Source organism: Aotus nancymaae, unplaced genomic scaffold (genome assembly GCF_030222135.1).
Source record: "Aotus nancymaae isolate 86718 unplaced genomic scaffold, 86718_ANA_hifiasm-v0.15.2.pri h1tg000049l, whole genome shotgun sequence".
Taxonomy (NCBI): Eukaryota; Metazoa; Chordata; class Mammalia; order Primates; family Aotidae; genus Aotus; species Aotus nancymaae.
The window spans coordinates 151,704-176,702 of NW_026988463.1; the positions used below are offsets into that span (position 1 = coordinate 151,704).

At 47.9% G+C, this 24,999-nt stretch overlaps 1 protein-coding gene across 7 annotated transcripts in view; it reads right to left on the bottom strand.

Annotated features, from left to right (window-relative positions):
- Positions 1-13,827, bottom strand: part of NPRL3 (NPR3 like, GATOR1 complex subunit) — a 53,130-nt gene extending 39,303 nt beyond the window's left edge. For 2 of the 7 annotated variants that reach the window (XM_021675180.2, XM_021675182.2), the window contains exons 1-2: positions 13,634-13,774; positions 4,813-4,882 (exon numbers count right to left, since the gene is read on the bottom strand). In XM_021675180.2, coding sequence (XP_021530855.1) covers positions 4,813-4,882; positions 13,634-13,751 — 188 coding nt within the window. In that variant the 5' untranslated portion in view covers positions 13,752-13,774. Of the gene's footprint in view, positions 1-4,812; positions 4,986-11,072; positions 13,006-13,633 lie in introns of those variants that run through there. The other 5 variants (XM_021675184.2, XM_064362259.1, XM_064362260.1 and 2 more) reach the window with 5 other exon arrangements.
- Between the last annotated feature and the right edge of the window lie 11,172 nt (positions 13,828-24,999).

Sequence of the window (24,999 nt, forward strand, 5' to 3'; positions counted from 1 at the left end):
GCCACATGTCCTGCCTGTAATCCCAGCACTTTGGGAGGCCAAGGTGGGTGGACTGCTTGAGGTCAGGAGTTCAAGAGCAGCCTGACAATGTGGTAAAATCCTGTCTCTACTAAAAAAAAAAAAAAAATTGCTGGCCATGGTGGTGTGTGCCTGTAATCCCAGCTACTCAGGAGGCTGAGGCAGCAGAATAGCTTGAACCTAGGAGGTGGAGGTTGCAGTGAGCCGAGATGGCGCCACTGCATGTAAGCCTTGGGCGACAGAGTGAAACTCCATCTCAACAACAAAAAAAAACTTTATTTTCCTCTGCAGAGATTTGTGTTCTGGGACATACTGTTTTCCATGTATCATGGAAAGAGAAAGGAGACCTGAATCCAGAAGTGGAAACAGTTGGGAGCTCTGCCATGACAGAACCTGAACATGACCCTGAACCTGCACTCACCCCTGTACACTGCCCTGCAGCATGGACGCAATGGCTGGGCAGGGGGAGATGCCAAAGCCTGCAGACAAAAATGCCTACCATCTTTCTTGTGTGTCAACGTCAGCTACAGAAAGGAGAGTGCATCTAACATATCAATGTACCGCTGTAAACACTCAAGCTAATAATAGAGGCAAAGCTATCAAGAGAGGACCTGGTAGAGCCTCATATGTGCCTGGTGGGAGGACCTGAATGTTGTGAGCTGGAGAGTACCCGCCTGGCTGAGGACCCCATCTGGCCCAGGCCCAAGTGCACCCACAAGTTGGGTCCACTGCTACGGAAGTGGCCAAGCTTGAGGATAGTAGCAGTGCCACCTGAATCCACATCCCCAGGATGTCACCTGAGAGTTAAAGGGTAGAGATGGAAGCTGGGTGCGGTGGCTCACAGCTGTAATCCCAGCACATTGGGAGGCCAAGGTGGAAGGATCACTTAAGCCCAGGAGTTCGATCACCTGAGGTCACGGTTCTCCATGTTGGCTGAGTTCGAGACCAGCCTGGCCAACATGGAGAAACCCTGTCTCTAAAAAAAAAAAAAAATTATAAAATGATTTCAGAGTATTTTGAAAATGAAAGAAATCAATTCTTCTCTAAACCTGTAGCTCCCCATTCTCTGAGGTAATGGCGTAAGTACTGCTCACAGCTTCAAAGAAGGGAGCAGGAAGACGGTGTCCACACGGAGAAGGACATGCCCATGCCAGCCTTTCTGATGGACACCAGGCTATCTCTCAAACCTGGCTTGATGGCTTCTGCCCTTACCAGTAGTGGAGACACATGGTACATGTAAGCATAAGCACCATCTCCCCTAACACCCAGGGAATACTGTATCTTTTCTAACCTTGGTTTCAAGTCTTAGAGACACTGGGCCATATCCCTTTTCTTTTCTCCTTATCGAATTATAGAACAGGGTTATAAAAAATAACAGTTGGCCAGGCGCAGTGGCTTACACCTGTAATCCCAGCACTCTGGGAATCCAAGGCAGACAGATCACAAGGTCAGGGGTTCGAGACCAGCCTGACCAACATGGTGAAACCCTGTCTGTACTAAAAATACAAAAAATTAGCCGGGTGTGATAGCGCACACCTGTAATCCCAGCTACTCAGGAGGCTAAGGCAGGAGAATTGCTTGAACCCAGGAGGCAGAGGTTGCAGTGAGCCGATATCGCGTCACTACACTCTAGCCTGGGCGACAGAATGAGACTCCGTCTCAAAAAAAAAAAAAAAATTAGTAACACTTAATCTCTGTACCCTGAATCATATCTTAAATTGTTTTTTTGGGGGGGTCTCACTCTGTCACCCAGGCTCAAACAATCCTCCCACCTCAGCCTCCTGAGTAGCTGGGACCACAGGCGTGTGCCACTATGCCAGGCTAATTTTTTGTATTTTTGGTAGAGACAGGGCTTTGTCATGTTGCCCATGCTGGTCTCAAACTGTTGAGCTCAAGTCATCCGCCTGCCTCAGCCTTCTAAAGTGCTGGGATTATGGACATAAGCCACAGTGCCTGGCCCTGAACCATACTGTGACGATCCACCTCAAAAAATCAGCCCTGACTCTAAGTCTAACAGCAATTTTTTTTTTTTTTTTTTTTTTTTAAACAGGGTCTCACTCTGTCACTCAAGGCTTAGGTTGGAGTACAGTGGTGTGATCTCAGCTCACTGCAACCTCCACCTCCTGGGCTCAAGAAACTCTCTACCTCAGCCTCTCCAGTGCCCGGGACTACAGGTGCAGGTCACCAGCGGTCAATTTTTGTGTTTTTTTTTGTAGAGATGGGGTTTCGCCATGTTGCCCAGACTGTTCTCAAACTTCTGGCCTCAAGTGATCCCCCATCTTGGACTCCCAAAGTGGTGGGATAACAGGCGTAAGCCACCACTCCCGGCCCCAACAGAACTTTCTACTGTAATGGGTCCAAATCTGAACCATTTAATATGATAGACACTGTTTCCACGTAGACACTGAGCACCCGTAATGTGACTAGTGAAACTGAGCAAGTGATTTTTTTATTTTATTTAATTCCTTTTTTTTTTTTTTTGAGACAGAATCTAGACTGGAGTGCAGTGGCATAATCTCAGCACACTGCAACCTCCGCCTCCCAGGTTCAACTGATTCCCCTGCCTCAGCCTCCCGAGTAGCTGGGATTACAGGCACGTGCCACCACACCTCATTTTTATATTTTTAGTAGAGATAGGGTTTCGCCACGTTGGCCATGCTGGACTCCTGACCTCAGGTGATCCACCTGCCTTGGCCTCTCAAAGTGCTTGGATTACAGGTGTGAGCTACCAAGTCTGGCCTATTTCAGTTAATTTTAATTTTAATGGCCACATTGGCCAGTATCTGTAATACTGAGCAGCGCAGCTGTGCCCTCACTTCTCTAAGGCAGACCACTACAACTCACAAGTTATGGTGTATCCTGTTAATACTGTTTCAGTGTGGCAAACTGAAGCTCTGGTTTCAGCAAGAAAAGCACTTTTAAGAACAACAATCAAAGACACACAGAATGGATTTGATGCACTTTCACTGCCTTCTCCAGGAACATGCTCTGAGCTATGACAAGGCAGAGCAAGGGCCTGTGGGCTTACGTGACAAAATAAAATGGGGGAAACTGAGCTCCTAAGAGTAGTAACCCTGTATCCGGAAAACATGGGTGGCAAGCAGTGGGATTTACAGATATATGATGTGCTAAACTTACTGAATAAAGCAATTCTTCAATAAAAGATTCTAGAGAGAAGCACACCATTCCCAGAGTTTTATCTCTTCATTGTGCTACATATTAAATTAATTCCCTAGAAAATATCCTCATGGTCATGTTATTATAAGTCTCTGAAAACTAACTGCAGGAATTAGGTACTGCCAGCCTTTCTTCCGGGCAGAGTTTGTTCCACCATCACATTTAAAGGACAAGAAAACCACGGGCCTCTACGTCAAAATGACGGTCCACTGGGGTGTTCAACAAGCCCTGTCCCTCTTCCAAAGCCCACTCCCCTCAGAAACATGCCAGAGGTCCCAAGATCTTCCCAGAAGAGGATAAAAATCACACTCTTGGCCGGGCTTGGTGGCTCATGCCTATAATCCCAGCACTTTGGGAGGCCAAGGCAGGTGGATCATGAGGTCAGGAGATCAAGACCATCCTGGCCATGGTGAATCCCTGCCTCCACTAAAATACAAAAAATTAGCCAGGCGTGGTGGCGCACACCTGTAGTCCCAGCTACTCAGGAGGCTAAGGCAGGGGAACCACCTAAATTCTGGAGACGGAGGTTTCAGTGAGCCGAGACCGTGCCACTGCACTCCAACCTGGCAAAAGAGCAAGACTCCACCTCAGAAAAAAAAAAAAAAATCACACTCTTAGAACTGAAAATTGTTGTCAGGCATGGTGGCTTATGTACGTAATCCCAGTAATTTGGGAGGCCAATGAAGGAAGATCATTTGAGGCTAGGAGCTCAAGACCAGCCTGTGCAACAAAGCAAGATCCCATCTCTACAATCAATCAATAAATTATTTTTAAAAAGAACTGCAAATTGTCATGGTAGGTGTTGTGCTGCCTTGTCAGAGAACTGCAGAGAAACAGCACTTCTGCACAGTAAAGAACCAGCATAGGGATCTTAGCTATTTTTTCCTGGGACTGTGGAGGCCAAGTCCTTTACTCCACACAGGCCTTGTCTGTGTTTAAGGGAACCCAGGGAAGGTAACTCATGATCTTCCCTCCTTCACCTGGACCTATGCTACCATGTACTAAGCTTCAAAATGAACAGAAGGCAGAAGTGGTTCATTTCTAAAGTTTCTCCCCTGGTCATTTCTAAAGCGCCTCCCAGAGAGAGCAGGGGGAAACACAGGAAGGAACGGGATCCACCTTTCATCTGTGCCTAAAAGAACATCGAGGTTCACACCATCCCAGCTCTAAGCCCCACTGCCCATTTCACCACTTGAGCCTGGACACCAGGAAGGGACCTGACCAGACTGTACTACGCCCACGCAACTGCATATGACCTCTGGGTACATGCTCAAGCAATTAGATCCAAGGACAACATAGGGTCTGCTTTCCTCTATGTTTCTTTCACAGGAGATAAACATCTCACATGGCCATGGCCTCATCTGTTCTCTGTCACCTGCTTTACCCACCAGACAAGCCTGAAGCTGGAATAGGTGCCCAAATTATTCAGCAAGTCCAAGACTGTCTACGCAATCCTCCATTCTACACTACCTGAAAGCATCCACTAAATGAAAAAAAAACCACCAGATTTCTCAGGGAGGAAATATCTGTATCTATCTAGGTCAACAGGAGGGTGGGGCTTTGCCCAGGCCTAGGACCAGGACAAGCCCCATCCTAAAATGACCACATAGCCCTTACCTGGAATCGCCATCCTGGTCATCAGCATGGTCACCCGTGTTGTTAACAGCGTATCGGCTACGTGGCTTATCTGAGTGAGGGCAAAAAGGGGAGACGGGCTGAGAAAACAGGATCCTTCCATATACAGGAGGGTTGTGGAACCATTAAAACCCATGTTTTCCTGCCTTAAGCAGCTGTGTGAAAGAAATCAAAATAATAAATAAATAAAAATAAATAAAGCCATGTTTTCCAAAACATGGTCTATCCATACCATGGACTATTACTCAGACATAAAAAGGAATGAACATGGATGAACCCTGACAACATTATTCTGAACAAGCCAGAGACAAAAGGACAAATAGTGCACTTACAGTATATGAAACGTCTAGAACAGGCAAATTCATCAAGACAGAAGGTAATTTAGAAGTTAGCAGGGGCTGGGAGCAGGGGAAATGAGTTATTGGTCAGTGGTTACAGAGTTTCAGTTTGGGTGATGAAAAAGTTTTAGAAATAGATAGCAGTATTGGTTGCACAATATAATGAATGTAATTAATGCCACTTAATTATACATGTAAAAATCATTAAGATGACAAATCTTATGTTATCTTCAAAAACAGTGACAGGCCAGGCATGGTGGCTTATGCCTGCAATCCCAGCACTTTGGGAGGCTGATGCAGGCAGATCACCTGAGGTCAGGAATTCAAGACCAGCCTGGCCAACATGGTGAAACCCCATCTCTACTAAAAATACAAAAATTAGCAGGGAATGGTGGTGGGCACCTGTAATCCCAGCTACTCAGGAGGCTGAGGCAGGAGAATCACTGGAACCTGGGAGACAGAGGTTGCAATGAGCTGAGATCGCACCACTGCACTCCAGTCTGGGACACAAAGTGAGACTCTGTCTCAAAAAAAACACAAAACCAGTGAGTTTCCAAAAAGTTATGACAATGTGTGGAAATGCTTTTGCTACTATACGTTTTTCAAAAAAGATTTATAGGCATACCTCAAGAGTTACTACAAGTCCTGTTTCTAACCCGAAACAAAATGAATGTAGCAATAAAGAAAATCACGCAATTTTTTTGGTTTCCCTGTGCATACAAGTTATGTTTAGGCTGGACATAGTGGCTCAAGTCTGTAATCCCAGCACTTTGGGAGGCCGAGGAGGGCGGATCACTTGAGGCTAAAAGTTCGAGACCAGCCTGGCCAACATGACAAAACCATGTCTCTACTAAAAATACAAAAATTAGCTGGGCATGGTGGTGTGCGCCTGTAAACCAGCTACTCATGAGGCTGAGGCATGAGAACTGCTTGAGCCTGGGAGATGAAGGTTGCAGTGAGCCGAGATCAAGCCACTGCACTCCAGCCTGGATGACAGAGCAAGACTCCATCTCAAAAAAAAAAAAAAAAAAAAAAAAGGCTGGGCACAGTGGCTCATGCCTGTATTCCCAGCACTTTGGGAGGCTGAGGCAGGTGGATCACAAGGTCATCGAGACCACCCTGGCTAACACGGTAAAACCCTGTCTCTACTAAAAATACAAAAAATTAGCCAGTGTGGGGGCAAGCACCTGTAGTCCCAGCTACTCGGAAGGCTGAGGAGGCAGGAGAATCACTTGAACCTGAGAGGCGGAGGCTGCAGTGAGCTGAAATCATGCCACTGCACTCCAGTCTAGGCAAGAAAAGCGAGACACCGTCTCAAAAACAAAAAAAAAGTCATGTTTAGAGTATACTATGGTCTATTAAGTGTAATAGTATTAGGTGTAAAAAACAATGTGTATACCTTAAGTTTAAAACTTTATCGCCTTGAGCAGGGAAAGTGGCTTTGAAAAAATAAAAATTAAAAAAGTAAAAACTTTGTTGCTTAAAAAAATGCTAACAATCAGCCATGCACAGTGGCTCATGCCTATAATCCCAGTACTGTGGGAGGCTGAGGCGGGCAAATCAACTGAGGTCAGGAGTTGGAGACCAGCGTGGCCAACATGGAGAAACCCCATCTCTACTAAAAATACAAAAATTAGCCAGGCGTGGTGGCATGTACCTGTAGTCCCAGCTAATTGGGAGGCTGAGGCAGGAGGATTGCTTGAACCCAGGAAGCGAAAGTTGCAGTGAGCCGAGATCGCGCTACTGCACTTGAGACTAAGCGACAGAACAAGACTCCATCTCTAAATCTGCCCTCTACAAAACAACTGTTTTGCTGGTGAAAGGTCTTGTCTCAGTGTTGATGGCTGTTGACTGATTAGAGTGGTGGTTGCTGAAAGCTGAGGTGCTGTAGCAATTTTGTAAAGTAAGACAACAGTGAAGTTTGCTACATCCATCAGTTGACTCTTCCTTTCTTGAAAGATTTCTTGGTAGTACAGGCGTTGACAGCACTTTGCCCACCACAGAACTTCTTTCAGAATTGGAAGCAATCCTCTCAAACCATAGCACTACTATATCAACTAAGTTTATATAATATTCAAAATCTCTGTTGTTGGCCGGGCGCTGTGGCTCACGCCTGTAATCCCAGCACTTTGGGAGGCCGAGGCGGGTGGATCTCGAGGTCAAGAGATCAAGACCATCCTGGTCAACATGGTGAAACCCTGTCTCTACTAAAAATACAAAAAATTAGCTGGGCATGGTGGCGCGTGCCTGTAATCCCAGCTACTCAGGAGGCTGAGGCAGGAGAATTGCCTGAACCCAGGAGGCGGAGGTTGCGGTGAGCCGAGATCGCGTCATTGCACTCCAGCCTGGGTAACAAGAGCGAAACTCCGTCTTAAAAAAACAAAAACAAAAACAAAAACAAAATCTCTGCTGTTATTTCAACACTGTTTACAACATCTTTACCAGGAATACATTCCATCTCCAGAAGCTGCTTTCTTTTTTTTTTTTTTTTGAGACAAGGTATCACTCTGTCACCCAGGCTGGAGTACAGTGGTGTCATCATGGCTCACTACAGTCTTGACCTTCCAAAGCTCAGGTGATCCTCCTGCCTCAGTCCCCTGAATAGCTGGGACTATAGGCATATGCCACCCACGCCCAGGTCATTTTTGTATTTTTAGTAGAGATGAGTTTTTGTCATGTTGCCCAGGCTGGTCTCGAACTCCTGGGCTCAAGTGATACACCTCCACTGCCTCCCAAGTGTTGGGATTACAAATATGAGTCAGGACACCCAGCCCAGAAACTACTTTTTTTTTTTTTTTTTTTGAGACGGAGTTTCACTCGTTACCCAGGCTGGAGTGCAATGGCGCGATCTCGGCTCACCGCAACCTCCGCCTCCTGAGTTCAGGCAATTCTCCTGCCTCAGCCTCCTGAGTAGCTGGGACTACAGGCACGCGCCACCATGCCCAGCTAATTTTTTGTATTAGTAGAGACGGGGTTTCACCATGTTGACCAGGATGGTCTCGATCTCTTGACCTCGTGATCCACCCGCCTCGGCCTCCCAAAGTGCTTGGATTACAGGCTTGAGCCACCGTGCCCGGCCAGAAACTGCTTTCTTTGCTCATCCACAACAAGCAAGTCATCATCCATTCACGTTTTATCGTGAGACTGCAGCAATTCAGTCACATCTTTAGACCCCACTTCTAATTCTAGTTCTCTTGCTATTTCCACCACATCTGCAGTTACTTCTTCCTCCACTAAAGTCTTGACTCCTTCAACGTCATCCATGAAGGCTGGAATCAACTTCTTCCAAACTCCTGTTACTGTTGACATTTTGACCTTCTCTCATGTGTCGCCAATGTTCTTCATGGCATCTGTAATGGCACATGCTTTCCAGAAGGTTTTCAATTTATTTGGCCTTAATCTGTCCAAGAAATCACTATCTATGGCAGCTATAGACCTACAAATTGTATTTCTTACATAGTAAGACTTGAAAGTCAAAATTACTCCTTCATCCAAGGGCTACAGAATGAATCTTGTGCTAGCAGCCATGAAAACATTAATCTCCCTATATATCTCCCTTAGAGCTCTTGGATGACTAGGTACATTGCCAATGAGCAGTAATATTTTGAAAGGAATATTTTTCTGAGTAGTAGGTCTCAACAGTGGGCCTAAAATATTCAGTAAAACCAGCCAGGCACAGTGGCACACGCCTGTAATCTCAGCACTTTGGGAGGCTGAGGCAGTTGGATCACAAGGTCAGAAAATTGAGACCGTCCTGGCTAACATGGTGAAACCCTGTCTCTACTAAAAATATGAAAAAAATTAGCTAGGCGTGGTGACACACACCTGTAGTCTCAGCTACTGGAGAGGCTGAGGCAGGAGAATCGCTTGAACCCGGGAGGTGGAGGTTGCAGTGAACCAAGATCGTGCCACTGCACTCTAGCCTGGGCAACAGAGCAAGACTCTGCGTCAAAAAAAGAAAAGAAAATTCAGTAAACGCTGCTGTATACAGATGTGCTATCTCCAGGCTTTGTTGATCCACTAATAAGAGCACAGGCAGAGTAGATTTAGCATAAATCTGAAGGGTCTTAGGATTCTCATGATAGTAGAACAGCATATGTTTCAACTTAAAGTCACTAGCTACATTAGCTCCTAACAAAAGAATCAGTCTGTCCTTTGAAGTTTTGAAGCCAGGTTTCTTGCTATGTACGAAAGCCCTAGCTGGCATCTCCTTCCAATATAAGGCTGTTTTGTCTACACTGAAAACCTGTTGTTTAGTGAAGACACTATCATCAATTACCTTAGCTAAATCTTCTGAATAACTTGCTGCAGCCCCTATATCAGCAACTGCTGCCTCACCTTGCATTTTTATGTTATAGAGACGGCTTATTTTCTTAAATCTCATGAACCAACCTCTGCTAGCTTCCAACTTTTCTTCTGCAACGTCCTCACTTCTCTCAGCCTTCTCAGAATTAAAGAGAGTTAGGGCCTCGTTCTGGATTAGGCTTTGGCTTAAGAGACTATTGTGGCTGGTCTGCTCTATCCAGACCCCTAAAACTTTCCATACCAACAACGAGGCTATTCAGCTTTTTTATCATGTATTCACTGGATAACACTTTTTTTTTCTTTTAAAGAGTCAGGGTCTCCCTATGTTGCCCAGGCTAGATTTAAACTCCTGGGTTCGAGTGATTCTCCTGCCTCCACCTCCCAGGTCGCTGGAAGTACACATGAAAGCCTGACTTGGAATAACACTTTCCATTCCTTCAGGAGCTTTTCCTTTGCATTTACTATTTGGCTGTTTAGTGCAAAAGGCCCAGCTTTTGGCCTATTATCAGCTTTCAACATGCCTTCCTCAAAAGGCTTAATCATTTCTAGCTTTTGATTTAAAGTGAGAAACGTGATTATTTCACTTGAACACTTAAGAGGCCACTGTAGAGTTACTAATTGGCTTCATTTCAATACTGTTGCGTCTAAGGGAACAGTGTGGTCTAAGAAGATGGAAACAAATGGGGGAACAGCCAGAATATACACATTTATTGATGAAGTCTGCTATATTATGTGGGCATGGTTCATGGCACCCCAAAACAATCACAGTAGTAACATTAAAGGTCACTGATAGCCATAACACATAAAATAAAAATAAAAAAGTTTGAAAGACTGCAAGAATTACCAAAATGTAACACAGACACACAAAGTGAATATATGTTGTTAGAAAAATGATGCTGACAGACTTCCTGCACACAGGGTTGCCATAAACCTTTATTTATTTGTTTATTTATTTAATTTTTATTTTTTAGAAGCAGTCTTGCTCTGTCGCCAAGCTGGAGTGCAACAGCGCCATCTTGGCTCACTGCAACCTCCGCTACCTGGGTTCAAGCGATTCCCCTGCCTCAGCCTCCCAAGTAGCTGGGACTACAGGCACCTGCTACCACACCCGGCTAATTTTTTGTATTTTAGTAAAAACAAGGTTTCACCATGTTGGCCGGGCTGGTCTTGAGCTCCTGACCTCGTGATCCATCCGCCTTGGCCTCCCAAAGTGCTGGGATGACAGGCATGAGCCACTGTGCCGGCTCATAAACCTTTAATTTGTAAAAAAAAAAAAAAAAAAATCACTACCACCACCACCAAAAAAAACCCATAAAGTTAAGTGCAGAAAAACAAGGTAGGCCCCTATGCATATGTACACACACGCACCCTCTCAGTGTGGGATGACAATTAGGTTGGAAAAAGCACAGGCAAAATTTAAAAAAAATTAAATGTACATACACCAAAAGCCTTTATATAAATAAACAATAATACTTTACCAGAGTAAAAAAAAACTAAACACCGGCCGGTCACGAGATCAGGATTTCGAGACCAGCCTGGCCAACAATGTGAAACCCCAGCTCTACTAAAAATACAAAAAAGATGTGGTGGCGCACGCACCTGTAGTCCCAGCTACTCAGGAGGCTGAGGCAGGAGGATCGCTTGAATCCAGGACGCGGAGGTTGCAGTGAGCCAAGATCACGCCACTGCACTCCAGCTTGGGCAACAGAGCAAGACTCTATCTCAAAAAAAATTAATCAATTAATTAAAAACCTAGTGATGAATCTAAGAAGAGTGCAAGAAGCCCATGAAAACAATGGAAAAGCTAACAAGGGAGAAAAGAATGAACAGAAGACATACCGTGTTCTTCAATGGGAAGACTCAACACAAAGATGCTTTTTCTGCCCAGTTAATCAACACATTCAAAGCTACCTTCAATAAAACACCAAGAGCTTGGGAGTGAGACCTAATACCTTAATGCTAAAGTTCACAGGGAAAAAAAAAATAAAGCATAGCCAGGATAATGCTGAAAAAGAAAAGTAATGACAACTGACTAATCTTACTTGATAATATAACATAATATAAAGTTACAGTAATTAATTAGTATGGAACCTACACATAGATCATTGGAGGAGATAAGATCAAAAAATAGATCCAAGTAAACATGAGAATTTAGCACACGATAAAGAGCAGAATCAATCAGTGGAAAAAAGTGAATTATTCAATAAAACTGTGTTGGGACTAGTTAGTCATAGGGAAAAGAAAATTATGTTGGCCCGATCAATCACTATTTGGCCACACTGTGGCCTGTTATAGTTCCTGTTCCACAGGGCTCCAGAGGCAACCAAACAGTTCACCACAACTCTTAGCAAGTGCCCAGAAAACATCAGCTTCACTTTAAGCTTCACTTAAAGCCAGAAAATATCAGCTTCACTTAAAGCCTTCACTTTAAGCCAAGACAAACACATTTAAAAACAAGACGTAAACATTCTAGAGGAATATACGGGAGTTTTTTGTTGTTGCTAATAATTTTGAAGAGCAGAATGCCCTTCTATTTAAAACAAAACTCAGAAACCACAAGAGATTAGACTGAAAACTCAACTCCATAAAAATCAAAACCCTGGCAAGAACTACACAGAAGAAAACAGGGTAACTATAGCTTTGTCACAAAGGCCTTTTTTTTTTTTTTCTTAGACAGAGTCTCGCTCAGTCACCCAGCGGCATGATCTCAGCTTACTGCAAACCTCTGCTTCCTGGGTTCAAGCGATTCGCCTACCTCAGCCTCCTGAGTAGGTGGGACTACAGGCGCCCTCCATCACACAGCTAATTTTTTTTTTTTTAGTAGAGACAGGGTTTCACCATCTTGACCAGGCTGGTCTTGAACTGACATGGTGATGGGCCCACCTCGGCCTCCCAAAGTGCTGGGATTACAGCAGTGAGCCACCATGCCCGGCCACAAGGGCCCTTTTTTTTTTTTTTTTTTTTTTTTTTGTTAGCCATAGTTATTTTGGCTACAAAGGCCTATTTTTACCTTAAATATACAAAGAACTCCTTCAAATCTATAAGGAAAAAAATCAACCCAAGAGAACATTAGGCAAGGTTATAAATAAGTCATCACTGAAAAGGAAATCCAAATGGCTCCAAAAACAGGGAAACATGCTTTCTATCTTAATTACAAGGCAAGAAAACATTAAAATTACCACCAGACACAATTTTTCACCTACCAGATTAACAAAGATTGAAAAATCCAACCTATTAAAAATATATATGCTCCTTATCCCTTAGACCCAACCATGCTACTTCTGGGATTTAATATTACAAGAATTACGTGGCCAGGTAAAGTGGCTCATGCCTGTAATCCCAGCAGTTTGGGAGGCTGAGGTGGGCAGATCACGAGGTCGAAGTTCAAAACCAGCCTGACCAATGTGATGGCTGTAACTGGGGGTGGCAAAAACAACTTCAGATGTTCGAGTATTCCCCGTTCCCCCCAACCCCACCCGCCAGGGCTCTATCGCCTAGCCTAGAGTGCAGTGACCCGATTTCGGCTCACTGCAACCTTCACCTCCAAGTGAAGTGATTCAAGTGATTCTCCTGCCTCAGCCTCCCAAGTAGCCGGGATTACAGGCGCGTGGCACCACGCCCGGCTAATTTTTTGGGGGTGTTTTTGTAGTAGAGACGGAGTTTCACCATGTTGACCAGTCTGGTCTTGAACTCCTGACCTCAGGTGATCCAACCGCCTCAGCCTCCCAAAGTGCTGAGATTACAGGCATGAGCCACCGCGCCCGACCTTGTTCCCCTAATTTTATTTTCCCAAGATGAATACATCCAAAACTATGTAAGAAAAAAAAAAGGCTAGTGGGCCAGGCAGGGTGGCTGTCGCTTGTAATCCTAGCCAAGGATGGCGCCTCTGCACTCCAGCCTGGGCAACAGAGCGAGACTCCCTCTCCGAAAACGAAAATAAACAAGGCTGGAGACTGATGAAATGCCAGCAGTAGTTGCTTTGGTGTGATGGACAATGCGTGGTGTCTGGTTTGGTATTTTATTTTATTTGCCTTTTCCGACTTTCCAAATACTCTACAACGAGCAGGTGTCGGATGCCCAGCAAACGCTAAGCTCCGCGAGGCGGTCCGGGAATCGCGCGGCTCCCGCGAGCGCCAGGCCCCCGCCCAGCGCTCACTTACTTGTCTGGGACGCCGGGTGCTCCTGGCTTCTCTGGAAGGGGTACCTGAACAGCAGCTTATTGCCCCTGCTCCCGGAGCTCACCAGAATCACGCTGATGGGGCTGGTGTCGTCCCCCATCCCGCGGAGGGGCCGGGGCCGGGGGCGGGGGGGGGCCTGAGGAGGACGAGGGAGGGGGGGCGGGGGCGGGGGGGGCCTGAGGAGGACGAGGGAGGGGGGCGGGGGCGGGGGGGGCCTGAGGAGGACGAGGGAGGGGGGGCGGGGGGCGGGGGGGGGGCCTGAGGAGGACGAGGGAGGGGGGCGGGGGCGGGGGGGGCCTGAGGAGGAGGAGGGAGGGGGGGCGGGGGCGGGGGGGGCCTGAGGAGGACGAGGGAGGGGGGGCGGGGGGGGGCCTGAGGAGGACGAGGGAGGGGGGGCGGGGGGGGGCCTGAGGAGGACGAGGGAGGGGGGCGGGGGGGGGCCTGAGGAGGACGAGGGAGGGGGGGCGGGGGGGCCTGAGGAGGACGAGGGAGGGGGGCGGGGGGGGCCTGAGGAGGACGAGGGAGGGGGGGCGGGGGGGCCTGAGGAGCACGAGGGAGGGGGGCGGGGGCGGGGGGGCCTGAGGAGGACGAGGGGGGGCGGGGGCGGGGGGCCTGAGGAGGACGAGGGAGGGGGCGGGGGCGGGGGGGGCCTGAGGAGGACGAGGGAGGGGGCGGGGGCGGGGGGGGCCTGAGGAGGACGAGGGAGGGGGCGGGGGCGGGGGGGGGCCTGAGGAGCACGAGGGAGGGGGGCGGGGGCGGGGGGGCCTGAGGAGGACGAGGGGGGGCGGGGGCGGGGGGCCTGAGGAGGACGAGGGAGGGGGCGGGGGCGGGGGGGGGGCCTGAGGAGGACGAGGGAGGGGGCGGGGGGCGGGGGGGGGCCTGAGGAGGACGAGGGAGGGGGCGGGGGCGGAGGGACCCTGAGGCGGACGAGGGTGGAGGCAGAGGGGGCCTGAGAAGGCCGGGCCGGAGGCGCGGAGAGCAGCGCGACAGTCGCCAACTCACGTGCCGCTCGCTAGGCTCGCGAGACTTCGGCGACGCAGCCCGGAGGAGGTCCTGAGGCGAGGGGCGCGCGCGGACCCGGGAAACGGCGCAGGCGCAGGCGCAGGTAGCGGAATGCGCAGGCGCGGGGTCTTCCGGACGCCTCGGAGCCGCTCCGGCGGTGTGTGGAGCCTCTGGATTCTCGCTTGGGGCACGGGGTCCCTCTCACTGCTGTGGATGGGAAAGGCGCGGAGTCGAGTCAGCGTCCCTCTCTGTGTTGCTTTCCTCATTTTAAAAATAACGCTTGCTGCCCGGCGCAGTGGCTCACATCTGTAATCCCAGTACTTTGGGAGGCCGAAGCTGGCGGATCACGGGGTCAAGGGATCGAGACCAGCCTGGCCAAGATGGTGAAACCCCCGTCTCCGCTAAAAATACAAAAATTAGCCGGGCGTGCTGGCGCGCGCCCGTAATCCCAGCTACTCGGGAGACTGAGGCAGGAGACTCGCTTGAACCTGGGAGGCGGAGGTTACAGTCAGCCGCGATCGCGCCACTGAACTCCAGCCTCGTGACAGAGCTAGACTCCCTCTCAAAAAAAAAAAAAAAAAAAACTTTTGTGCTTTAAAGGACACCAAAAAAATGAGAAATCCACCCACAGAAGAAAATATTTGTAAGTCACATTATCTGATAAGGAATTATATCTAGAATATAGGAAACTTACAACTCAACAATAAAAAGACAATCAATCAATTGAAAAATCCGGAAAGGATATGAATAGTTTTCCAGTGCGTTAAAGAAATGGCCAATAAGCACCCGACAATGCTGAGCCCAAGGCGGAGGCTCGGGGCTGTGTCCCGGGTCTGAGAGGCCGGGAGCTCCAGCACAGCCTGGGCAACAGGGCGAGACCCCGTCACGACAAAAAATAGGAATAAAAAAATGCTCAACGTTATTAGGCATTAGGGAGATGCAAATCAAAACTACAAACGAATGCCACATCACACCTCCTACGATGGCTATAATCAAAAAGACAAAATTAACCTCAGCAGGGGTGTGGAGAAATGGGAATATCTCTCCTGCTGGTGGGCATGTAAGATGCTACGGACCGACGCTGTGGAAAACAGGCTGGCAGTTCCTGAAAGGTTAGAGTTAGCACAACACTCAGCAAGTCCCCCTTTTAGATATATAGCCAAGAGAAACGAAAGCATGTGTCCAAGCCAGGCGCGGTGGCTCACGCCTGTAATCCCAGCACTTTGAGAGGCCGAGGTGGGTGGATCACGAGGTCAGGAGATGGAGACCATCCTGGCTAACACGGTGAAACCCCGTCTCTACTAAAAATACACAAAAGTAGCTGGGTGTGGTGGCACACACCTGTGATCCCAGCTACTTGGGAGGCCAAGTCAGGAGAATCGCTTGAACCCAGGAGGCGGAGGTTGCAGTGAGCTGAGATTGCGCCACTGCACTCCAGCCTGGGCGACAGAGCGAGACTCCATCTCAGGAAAAAAAAAAAAAAAAAGAAAAGAAAGCATATGTCCACATAAAAGCATGTGTGTTCTTAGTAATACTATTCATAATAGCCCAAAATGGAAGCAAAGCGAGGGTATACTTATGAAGGGGTGAATAAACTCTGCTATAGTTCATATGATGGAATGCTATTCAGCCATAAAATGGAATGAAGTACTGGCACATGAATCAATCTTGAAGACATGCTAATATATGATTCTATTTATGTAAGATGCCCAGAATAGGCAAATCCATAGAGACAGAAAGATTAGTGGCTGCCTAGGGCTGCCAGGGGGTGAGGTGAAATAAGGAGCAATTGATAATGGCTATGGGTTTTTTGAAGGCGAGTGATGAAAATTTACTAAAGTTGACTGTGGTAATGGTTGCGCAGCTCCGTGAATATACTAAGAGACATAGAGGTGTATACTTCAAGTGGATAAATTTTATGGTATGTCAATTATATCTCAATAACGTTGTTTTAAAAAAAAAAATCACCCCACCCACCCTATCCCAGGCTCACCCAGGAAGTGACTAAAGGTAAAGGTCTTCTATAGCGGCTTCCAGAACTTTCCCATGCATATTAAATGCATCAGAACCTAGCCCCTTGTCTGAGGGGTGAGCATTTTCACTGTTCCGAGTAGCCCTCTTGCACGAACACTGACACAAATGTGTATTTGACAGAACAGATTTGTGGATTAGACTCAGCAGAGTGGAGTACGTGCATTTGAAATGTCTCAGCACTACCAACAGATGCATTTTCCTGCACAGGCTGCATAACATTTTTTTTCTGAAATTCCCAGAACGAAAAATGACATCTTCTTCTATGTTGCGTGTCTGTGATTCAGAGAGCGAGAGCTGCATCACCTGATTACTTGCAGTGTCTGAGAACTGCCTTCTTGTTTTCTTTGTAGGTTGTCTGTTCTTTGATGGTTTGGCTGTGTTCTAAGGAATAGATTCCCTCTGTTACAGATTTTGCAAGCCTTTACCCCAGTCATGCCTGTTTTGATTCTATGTACAATCAAAAGGTTTGTGAGTTCTCCCACACGTCCCAGGAGTACCTCTGGAATGGAGATGAGAGTGCAGGAGCAGGGCTTGAGGCTGGAAGGGTGAGATGGGACAGATGGGGGTGGGGGAACCCAGGGAAATGGCTGCCGGCGGTACTGGAGGCCTCCTTACAGGGACACTGGGAGTCTGTGTGCCACCAGACGAAGGGACCAGAACTGTGACTCAGGCCTCCCTCTTCTGACCTGAACGTGCTGCTGTCCCAGTAGGCAGAACCTTGAGGCTCCAGACGGGCCTCCCTCCAGTAACTCCGGCACGCCTTGTTTGTTATTTAGACCATCATAGTCAGGCCGGGCGCGGTGGCTCACGCCTGTAATCCCAGCACTTTGGGAGGCCGAGATGGGTGGATCACCTGAGGTCAGGAGTTCGAGACCAGCCTGGCCAACATGGTGATGCCCCATCTCTATTAAAAAAAGAAGAAAAATAAAGCTGCTAATAATAATAATAATGAGTGCTGGAACTGGTAAAAGCACAGGGAGCTCACCATGCCCCCAGCCCACGGAGGTCCTGGGTGTGTCCCTGCCTGCACAGGGCTGGGGGCAGGGCTGTCCAGAGAGCAGCACTCCATCCCAGCCCCACTCTCATGGGCAGCACTTCAGAGTCCATGTTGGCACTTCGTGGGTGGTTGTAGAATGAGACTTCATTGTGACACCCTGTCACACCCTGTCCTGAGGGTCAGTGGGCACCGCTTTGGACCTTAGTTTCCTCACCAGTAACAGGGCTCAGAGCACATTGTCCCTAAGTGAGTCCCAGCTATAAGCTTTCCCAGTGTCTCCTGGACAATGAAGAGCCAGGGCCAACCTCCACGTGCTGCAGGAGACATCCGCAGACTCTTCTGTGATATGACCGCACACCTCTAAGTCCTCTTCATTTAAAATTAAATAACTGTTTCATAACCTGCTTTTTTGATGGTAAGTAGATTTCTGGAAACTGAAACCCCTGACCCTTCCTCCCAGCCTGGGCCTGCCCTTAGCAGGGCAGGAGGCCTTATCAGTCCTGCCACTTGGTCTGGGCCTCATAGGGCCACCACCATATGCAGGAGGACTGGGTGGGGTTCACGGACGCTATCTATCTGGGACTTGCCACCTCCACCTTCTCAGCTGAGTGTTACTACCCCAGCAGGGAGACCCACTCATGCACAGTAGTAACAAAAATAATTTAAAATTCATGTTGCAAGTTCCTGAGCGTCCTCCCAGCACTGAGGTGGGGGCTAGTCTAACCCCCATCGAAGAGATTAAAACAGTGAAACTAGGACTCACAAGGCAAATTAGCCTGCCCAGGGTCACTGAAGGTCCACTGTCACGGGAGGGTTTGCAGATGCCCAGCCCAGCATTCTGCTGAGTGTCCAGTGGCATGTAAGTGGCCAGATACCCTCTTGAGTTCAGCCTCAGCTGCTCAGGCACAGAACATGCCTGAAGCTTGGAATACAGGCCAGAGACTAGTGGGCACCAGCATCCCAGACACACTGCACACGCTCAGGCTCAAACCAAGACCCAGGGACAGGAAGGCACACGCCCCAGCCCCAGCCCCAGCTGGCCTCCCAGCCCACACAAACCCTCAGTGCTTCTTTTCTGCTCCGTGGAAGCCTAGGACATGTTTCATAAGCTCCTGGAACTTCCGTATCCTCATCTTTCCAAAGGTAATGATGGCCAGGTGCAGTGGCTCACAACTGTAATCCCAGGCTTTTTGGGAGGCTGAGGTGGGTGGATCTCTTGAGCTCAGGAGTTTGAGACCAGCCTGGGCCACAGGGCAAGAACCCGTCTCTACTAAAAATACAAAACTTTGGCCAGGCATTGTGGCTCATGCCTGTAATCCCAGCGCTTTGGGAGGCCGAGACGGGCAGATCACGAGCCCAGGAGTTCAAGACCAGCCTGACCAACATGGTGAAACCTCATCTCTACTAAGAATACAAAAATTAGCTGGGTGTGGTGGCACGTGCCTGTAATCCCAGCTACTTGGGAGGCTGAGGCAGGAGAATTGCTGGAACCCGGGAGGCGGAAGTTGCAGTGAGCCGAGATCATGCCACTGCACTTCAGCCTTGGTGACAGAGCAAGACTCTGCCTCAAAAAAATAAAAAATAAAATAAAGTGCAAAAATTAGCCAGGCACATTGGCATGTGCCATAATCCAGCTACTCAGGAGGCTGAGGTGGGAGGATCACAGGAGCTAGGGAAGTAGGGAAGCTGAGCCTGCAGTGAGCTGAGATCGTGACACTGCACTCTAGCCTGGAGGACAGAGTAAGAAGACCCTGTCACAAAACAAAACGTAACAAAACAAAACAAAAAACCCACTACTGATAATAAACTCTCCCTCACAGGGTGGTTGTCAGGGTCAAGCACCCAGAATGAAGAGTGTTGGTGCCATGTGCAGAACTCAGAAAGCACTCGATAAATGTCAGCAGACCAGACACAGACTCCCCTCAACACAGTCAATTCAAAGTGGACTGTCGCCAAACGAAGAAGACCACACAGTAAACCTTTTAGAAATGTGGTCTAGTGGCCACACACAGTGGCTCACGCCTGTAATCCCAGAACTTTGGGAGGCTGAGGTGAGTGAACCGTTTGAGGTCAGGAGTTTCAGACAAGCCTGGCCAACATGGCGAAACCCTGTCTCTACCAAAAATACAAAAATTAGCTGGGTGTGGTGGTGCGTGCCTGTAGTCCCAGCTACTCGGGAGGCTGAGGCAGGAGAATCTCTTGAACCTGGGAGGTGGAGGTTGCAGTGAGCTGACGTTGCGCCACTGCACTCCCGCCTGGCGACAGAGCAAGACTCTGTGTCAAAAAAAAAAAACGTGGTCTAGAAGACTCTCTTCACTTTGAAATAAATTTGCATAACATAAAGATAACCATTTTAAAGAGAGCAATTCAGTGGCATTTAGCACATTCAGAGTGCTGTGGAACAACCACAGCTGTCTAGTTCAAGAACACTTTCATTGCCCTGGAAGGAAGCGCCTCCTCACTAAGCCGTCAGTCACTTCCGGCCCTAACATCATGGTCTATCTGTCGGGATGTGCCCATTCTGGACATTTCATAAAAATGGCTTATCTAAACCCCACAATATTTATTTATTTATTTTAGTCGGAGTCTCACTCTATCACCCAGGCTTCCAGTGGCAAGATCTCAGCTCACTGCAACCTCTGCCACCCGAGTTCAAGTGATCCTCCTACCTCAGCCTCCTGAGTAGCCGGGATAACAGGCGTCTGCCACGACGCCTGGCTAATTTTTGTATTTCTAGTAGAGACGGGGTTTTGCTATCTTGCCCAGGCTAGTCTTGAATTCCTGACCTTGTGATCCACCCACGTTGGCCTCCCAAAGTGCTGGGATTACAGGCATGAGCCACCATACCCAAAAAGCACCCCGGTTTCCATACAGCACTCAGCCTCTTGTGTTTGACTTCTCTCACTTAGTACGGTGGTTAAATGCTCATCCATGTTGTCACATGTCAGTACTTCATGTTTATGGCTGAATAATAGTTCATTGTATGGAAATATCACAAGTTCCTTATCTATTCATCCAATGATGGGCATGTGGGTTGTTTCCACCGTTTGGCTATTGGGAATGGAAGGGCATAACATTTTTTAATTGTATTTTTAACGTCACTAGTTTGACTGCATTAAAATTATAAACTTTTGTTTAACTAAAATATCATTAAGATGCAGAGTTGGGGACGATGTAACACATCAAACTGACAAATTCTTTTTTTTTTTTTGGAGATAGAGTTTCACACTGTTGCCCAGGCTGGAGTGCAGTGGCGCAATCTCGGCTCACTGCAACCTCCGCCTCCCGGGTTCAAGCGATTCTCCTGTCTCAGCCTATAGGATTACAGGTGCCCGCAGCCACACCAGGCTAATTTTTGTATTTTTAGTAGATACGGCGTTTCACCAAGTTGGCCAGGACAGTCTCGATCTCTTGACCTCGTGATACTCCCGCCTCGGCCTCCCAAAGTGCTGGGATTACAGCAGTGAGCCACGGTGCCTGGCCCTGACAAAGGGATTCTATCCAGAATGTTTTCGAAATTTCTACAAATCAGTGACTGGCAACACAGTGGGAAAGTGGCCATGACTGAGATACACGAGGGAACCCAAATGGCCAGTGAATATGGACTCGACCTCACTAATTATCAGGAAAATGTAAATTAAGACCATACGAGAAACCACTACACGCTTACCAAAAATCACACACCCGTCAAAAAGGCAAAAACATAAGAAGACCAGGAGTTTGACTGCTATGGTTCGAAAGTTTGTCTTGCTGAAACTTAATCTCCAGTGTGGCAGCATTGAAAGGTGGGGCCTTTGGGCTAAGTAGATTGGATGGTGAGGGTCCTGCCCTCACGAGTGGATTAATGAGTTGTCATGGCAGTGGGCCTGGTGGCTTTATGAGAATAGAGACCTGAGCCGGCCCATGAGCACGCTCAGCCCCACCACATGTGATTAATACTCTGCCACTTTGGGACCCCACACGGGGTCCCCACTGGCAAGAAGGCTCTCACCAAACATGACCCTTGACTTGGAACTTCTCAGCCTTCATAACTGTAGGAAATAAGCTCTTTTTAAAAATACATCCCACGGTCTCAGGTATGCTGTTATGAGCAACAGAAAATGGAGCACTACGCCGACGACATCAAAAGTTTAGAAGGGTATGGAGCAAGAATGCTCACACACCACTAGGGAAAACATAAGTTGGTTAATCATTCTGAAAAACAGTTTGGGATTATTTACTAAAGTTGAAAATACATGGCCAGGCGCAGTGGCTCATGCCCGTAATCCCAGCACTTTGGGAGGCCGAGGCAGGTGGATCACCTGAGGTCGGGAGTTCGAGACCAGCCTGACCAACATGGAGAAACCCTGTCTCTACTAAAAATACAAAATTAGCCAGGTGTGGTGGCATGCACCTGTAATCCCAGCTACTTGGAGGCTGAGGCAGGAGAATGGCTTGAACCTGGAAGGCAGAGGTTGCGGTGAGCAAAGATCACACCACTGCAGTCCAGCCTGGACAAGAACGAAACTCTGTCTCAAAGAAAAAAAGAAAACACACGTGGCAGCCCAGCACAGTGGCTCACGCTTGTAATCCCACCACTTTGGGAGGCCAACGTGGGCAGATCACGAGGTCAGGAGTTCCAGACCAGCCTGACCAACATGGTGAAACCTCATCTCTACTAAAAATACAAAAATTAGCCGGGCGTGGTGGTATGTGCCTGTAGTCCCAGCTACTCAGGAGGCTGAGGCAGGAGAATCACTTGAACCTGGGAGGCAGAGGTTGCAGTGAGCCAAGATCACGCCACTGCACTCCAGCCTGGGTGACAGAGCAGACTCTGTCTCATCAATAAATAAAAAATCACATTTCATACAGTGGCTCACACCTGTAATCCAAGCACTTTGGGAGACCAAGGCAGGAGGATCACTTGAGCCCAGGAGTTCGGGACAAGCCTGAGCATCATGGTGAAACACCATCTCTACAAAAAATAAAAAAATTAGCTGGGCATGGTGGCATGTGCCTGTGATCCCAGCTACTCAGGAGGTTGAGACAGGAGAATCGCTTGAACCCAGGAGGCAGAGGTTGCAGTGAGCTGAGATTGTGCCACTGCACTCCAACCTGGGCAACAGAGTCAGACTCCATTAAAAAGAGAAAGAAAAAAAAGAAAAAGGAAAAAAAAATGCCTGTGGTCAAAGCTCTCATAACAGGGAAAACAAAACACAGACCTCTCCTTACAGAGAACATTTGCCTTTGATTGCATCAAAATTCCAGCAGGATTTTGTGCAGATGACTCTTTAGCTGCACTAAAATTCATACAGAAGGTGAAGAAATTAGAATAGCCAAAGAAATTTTGAAAAGGAAGAATAAACAGAGAGGAATCATATTTGTTAACTTTTAACAGCTCTATTGAGATAAAATTCACATATCATACAGTTCATCCATTTAAAGTGTACAATTCGGGCTAGGCACTGTGGCTCACGCTTGTAATCCTAGCACTTTGGGAGGCCAAGGCAGGCGGATCATCTGAGGTCGGGAGTTTGTGACCAGCCTGACCAACATGGAGAAACCTTGTCTCTACTAACAATACAAAATTAGCCAGGAGGGGTGATGAATGCCTGTAATCCCACCTGCTTGGGAGGCTAAGGCATGAGGATCGCTTGAACCCAGGAGGCAGAGATTGCTGTGAGCCGAGATAGCACTGTTACACTCCAGCCTGGGTGCCAGAGCAAGACTCTGTCTCTATTTAAAAAAAAAGAAAAAAAAAATTAGCCAGGCATAGTGTGTGCCTATAGTCCCAGTTTCTTGGAAGGCTGAGGTGGGAGCATCAGTTGAACTAAGGAGTTTGAGACTGCAGTGAGCTAGGATCTCACCCTAACTCCAGCCTGGGTGACAGGCCAAGACCCTGTCTCTAATAAGTGGGTGGATCACTTGAGGTCAGGAGTTCAACACCAGGCTGGCCAACAAGGCAAAACCCTGTCTCTACTAAAAATACAAAAAAAATAGCCAGGTGTGGTGGCATCACAACTGTGGTCCCAGCTACTCAGGAGGCTGAGGCAGTAGAATCGCTTGAACCTGGGAGGCGGAGGTTCCAGTGAGCTGAGATTGTGCCACTGCACTCCAGCCTGAGTGACAGAGCAAGACCCTGTGTTTAAAAAATAATAATAATGAATTTTTAAAAAAAGATATTTTGGACAACGTCCCTATCAGATATCTGATTTGCAACTATTTTTCTCTCGTTCTGTGGGACATTATTCAATTTTAAGACATCACAGTCACAGATCAAGTCTTTTGTGATAGTTTATAACTACAGCCGCCTAATGCCCATAAGGTACTCTGTGGATATCCCCTTGGACAAAACTGTTGTCAGGAAGGATATCTTCAGAGACCCTGCTTCTAAACGCGGGGCGGAGGCCAAGGTCGAGCTTGAAGAGCTATACAAGACCCGCAAGAACAAGCGGTTCTTCCAGAAGCTGTGGTTTTAGATGCTTTGTTTTGGTCATTAAAAATTAAAAAGAGGCTGGGTGCAGTGGCTCACATCTGTAATCTCAGCACTTTGGGAGGCTGAGGTGGGCAGATCATGTGGTCAGACGTTAGAGACCAGCCTGGCCAACATGGTGAAACCCCATCTCTACTAAAAATACAAAAGAATTAGCTGGGCATGGTGGTGCGTGCCTGTAGTCCCAGCTACTCAGGAGGCTGAGGCAGGAGAATCTCTTGAAACCGGGAGACCGAGGTTGCAGTCAACTGAGATCACGCCGCTGCACTCTAGCCTGGGCAACAGAGTGAGACTCCAGATCAAAATAAATAAATAAATAAAAAGAGGGAAAAAAATCATGGGCCGGGCGCGGTGGCTCACGCCTGTAATCCCAGCACTTTGGGAGGCCGAGGCGGGTGGATCACGAGGTCAAGAGATCGAGACCATCCTGGTCAACATGGTGAAACCCCATCTCTACTAAAAATACAAAAAATTAGCTGGGCATGGTGGCGCGTGCCTGTAATCCCAGCTACTCAGGAGGCTGAGGCAGGAGAATTGCCTGAACCCAGGAGGCGGAGGTTGCGGTGAGCCGAGATGGCGCCATTGCACTCCAGCCTGGGTAACAAGAGCGAAACTCCGTCTCAAAAAAAAAAAAAAAGAAAAAGAAAGAAAAAAACATCATAGAGCTATACTAATCAAGACAGTGTGGTTGTGGTAAAGATAGACACATAGATCAATGAAACAGAACAGAGTCTGGAAATTGACCCACAAACCTATGCCCCACTCATTTTTTAATAATAAGTGTGAGAAGCCAACTGAATAGAAAGCGTATAGCCTTTTCAACAAACAGTACTAGAGCAATTG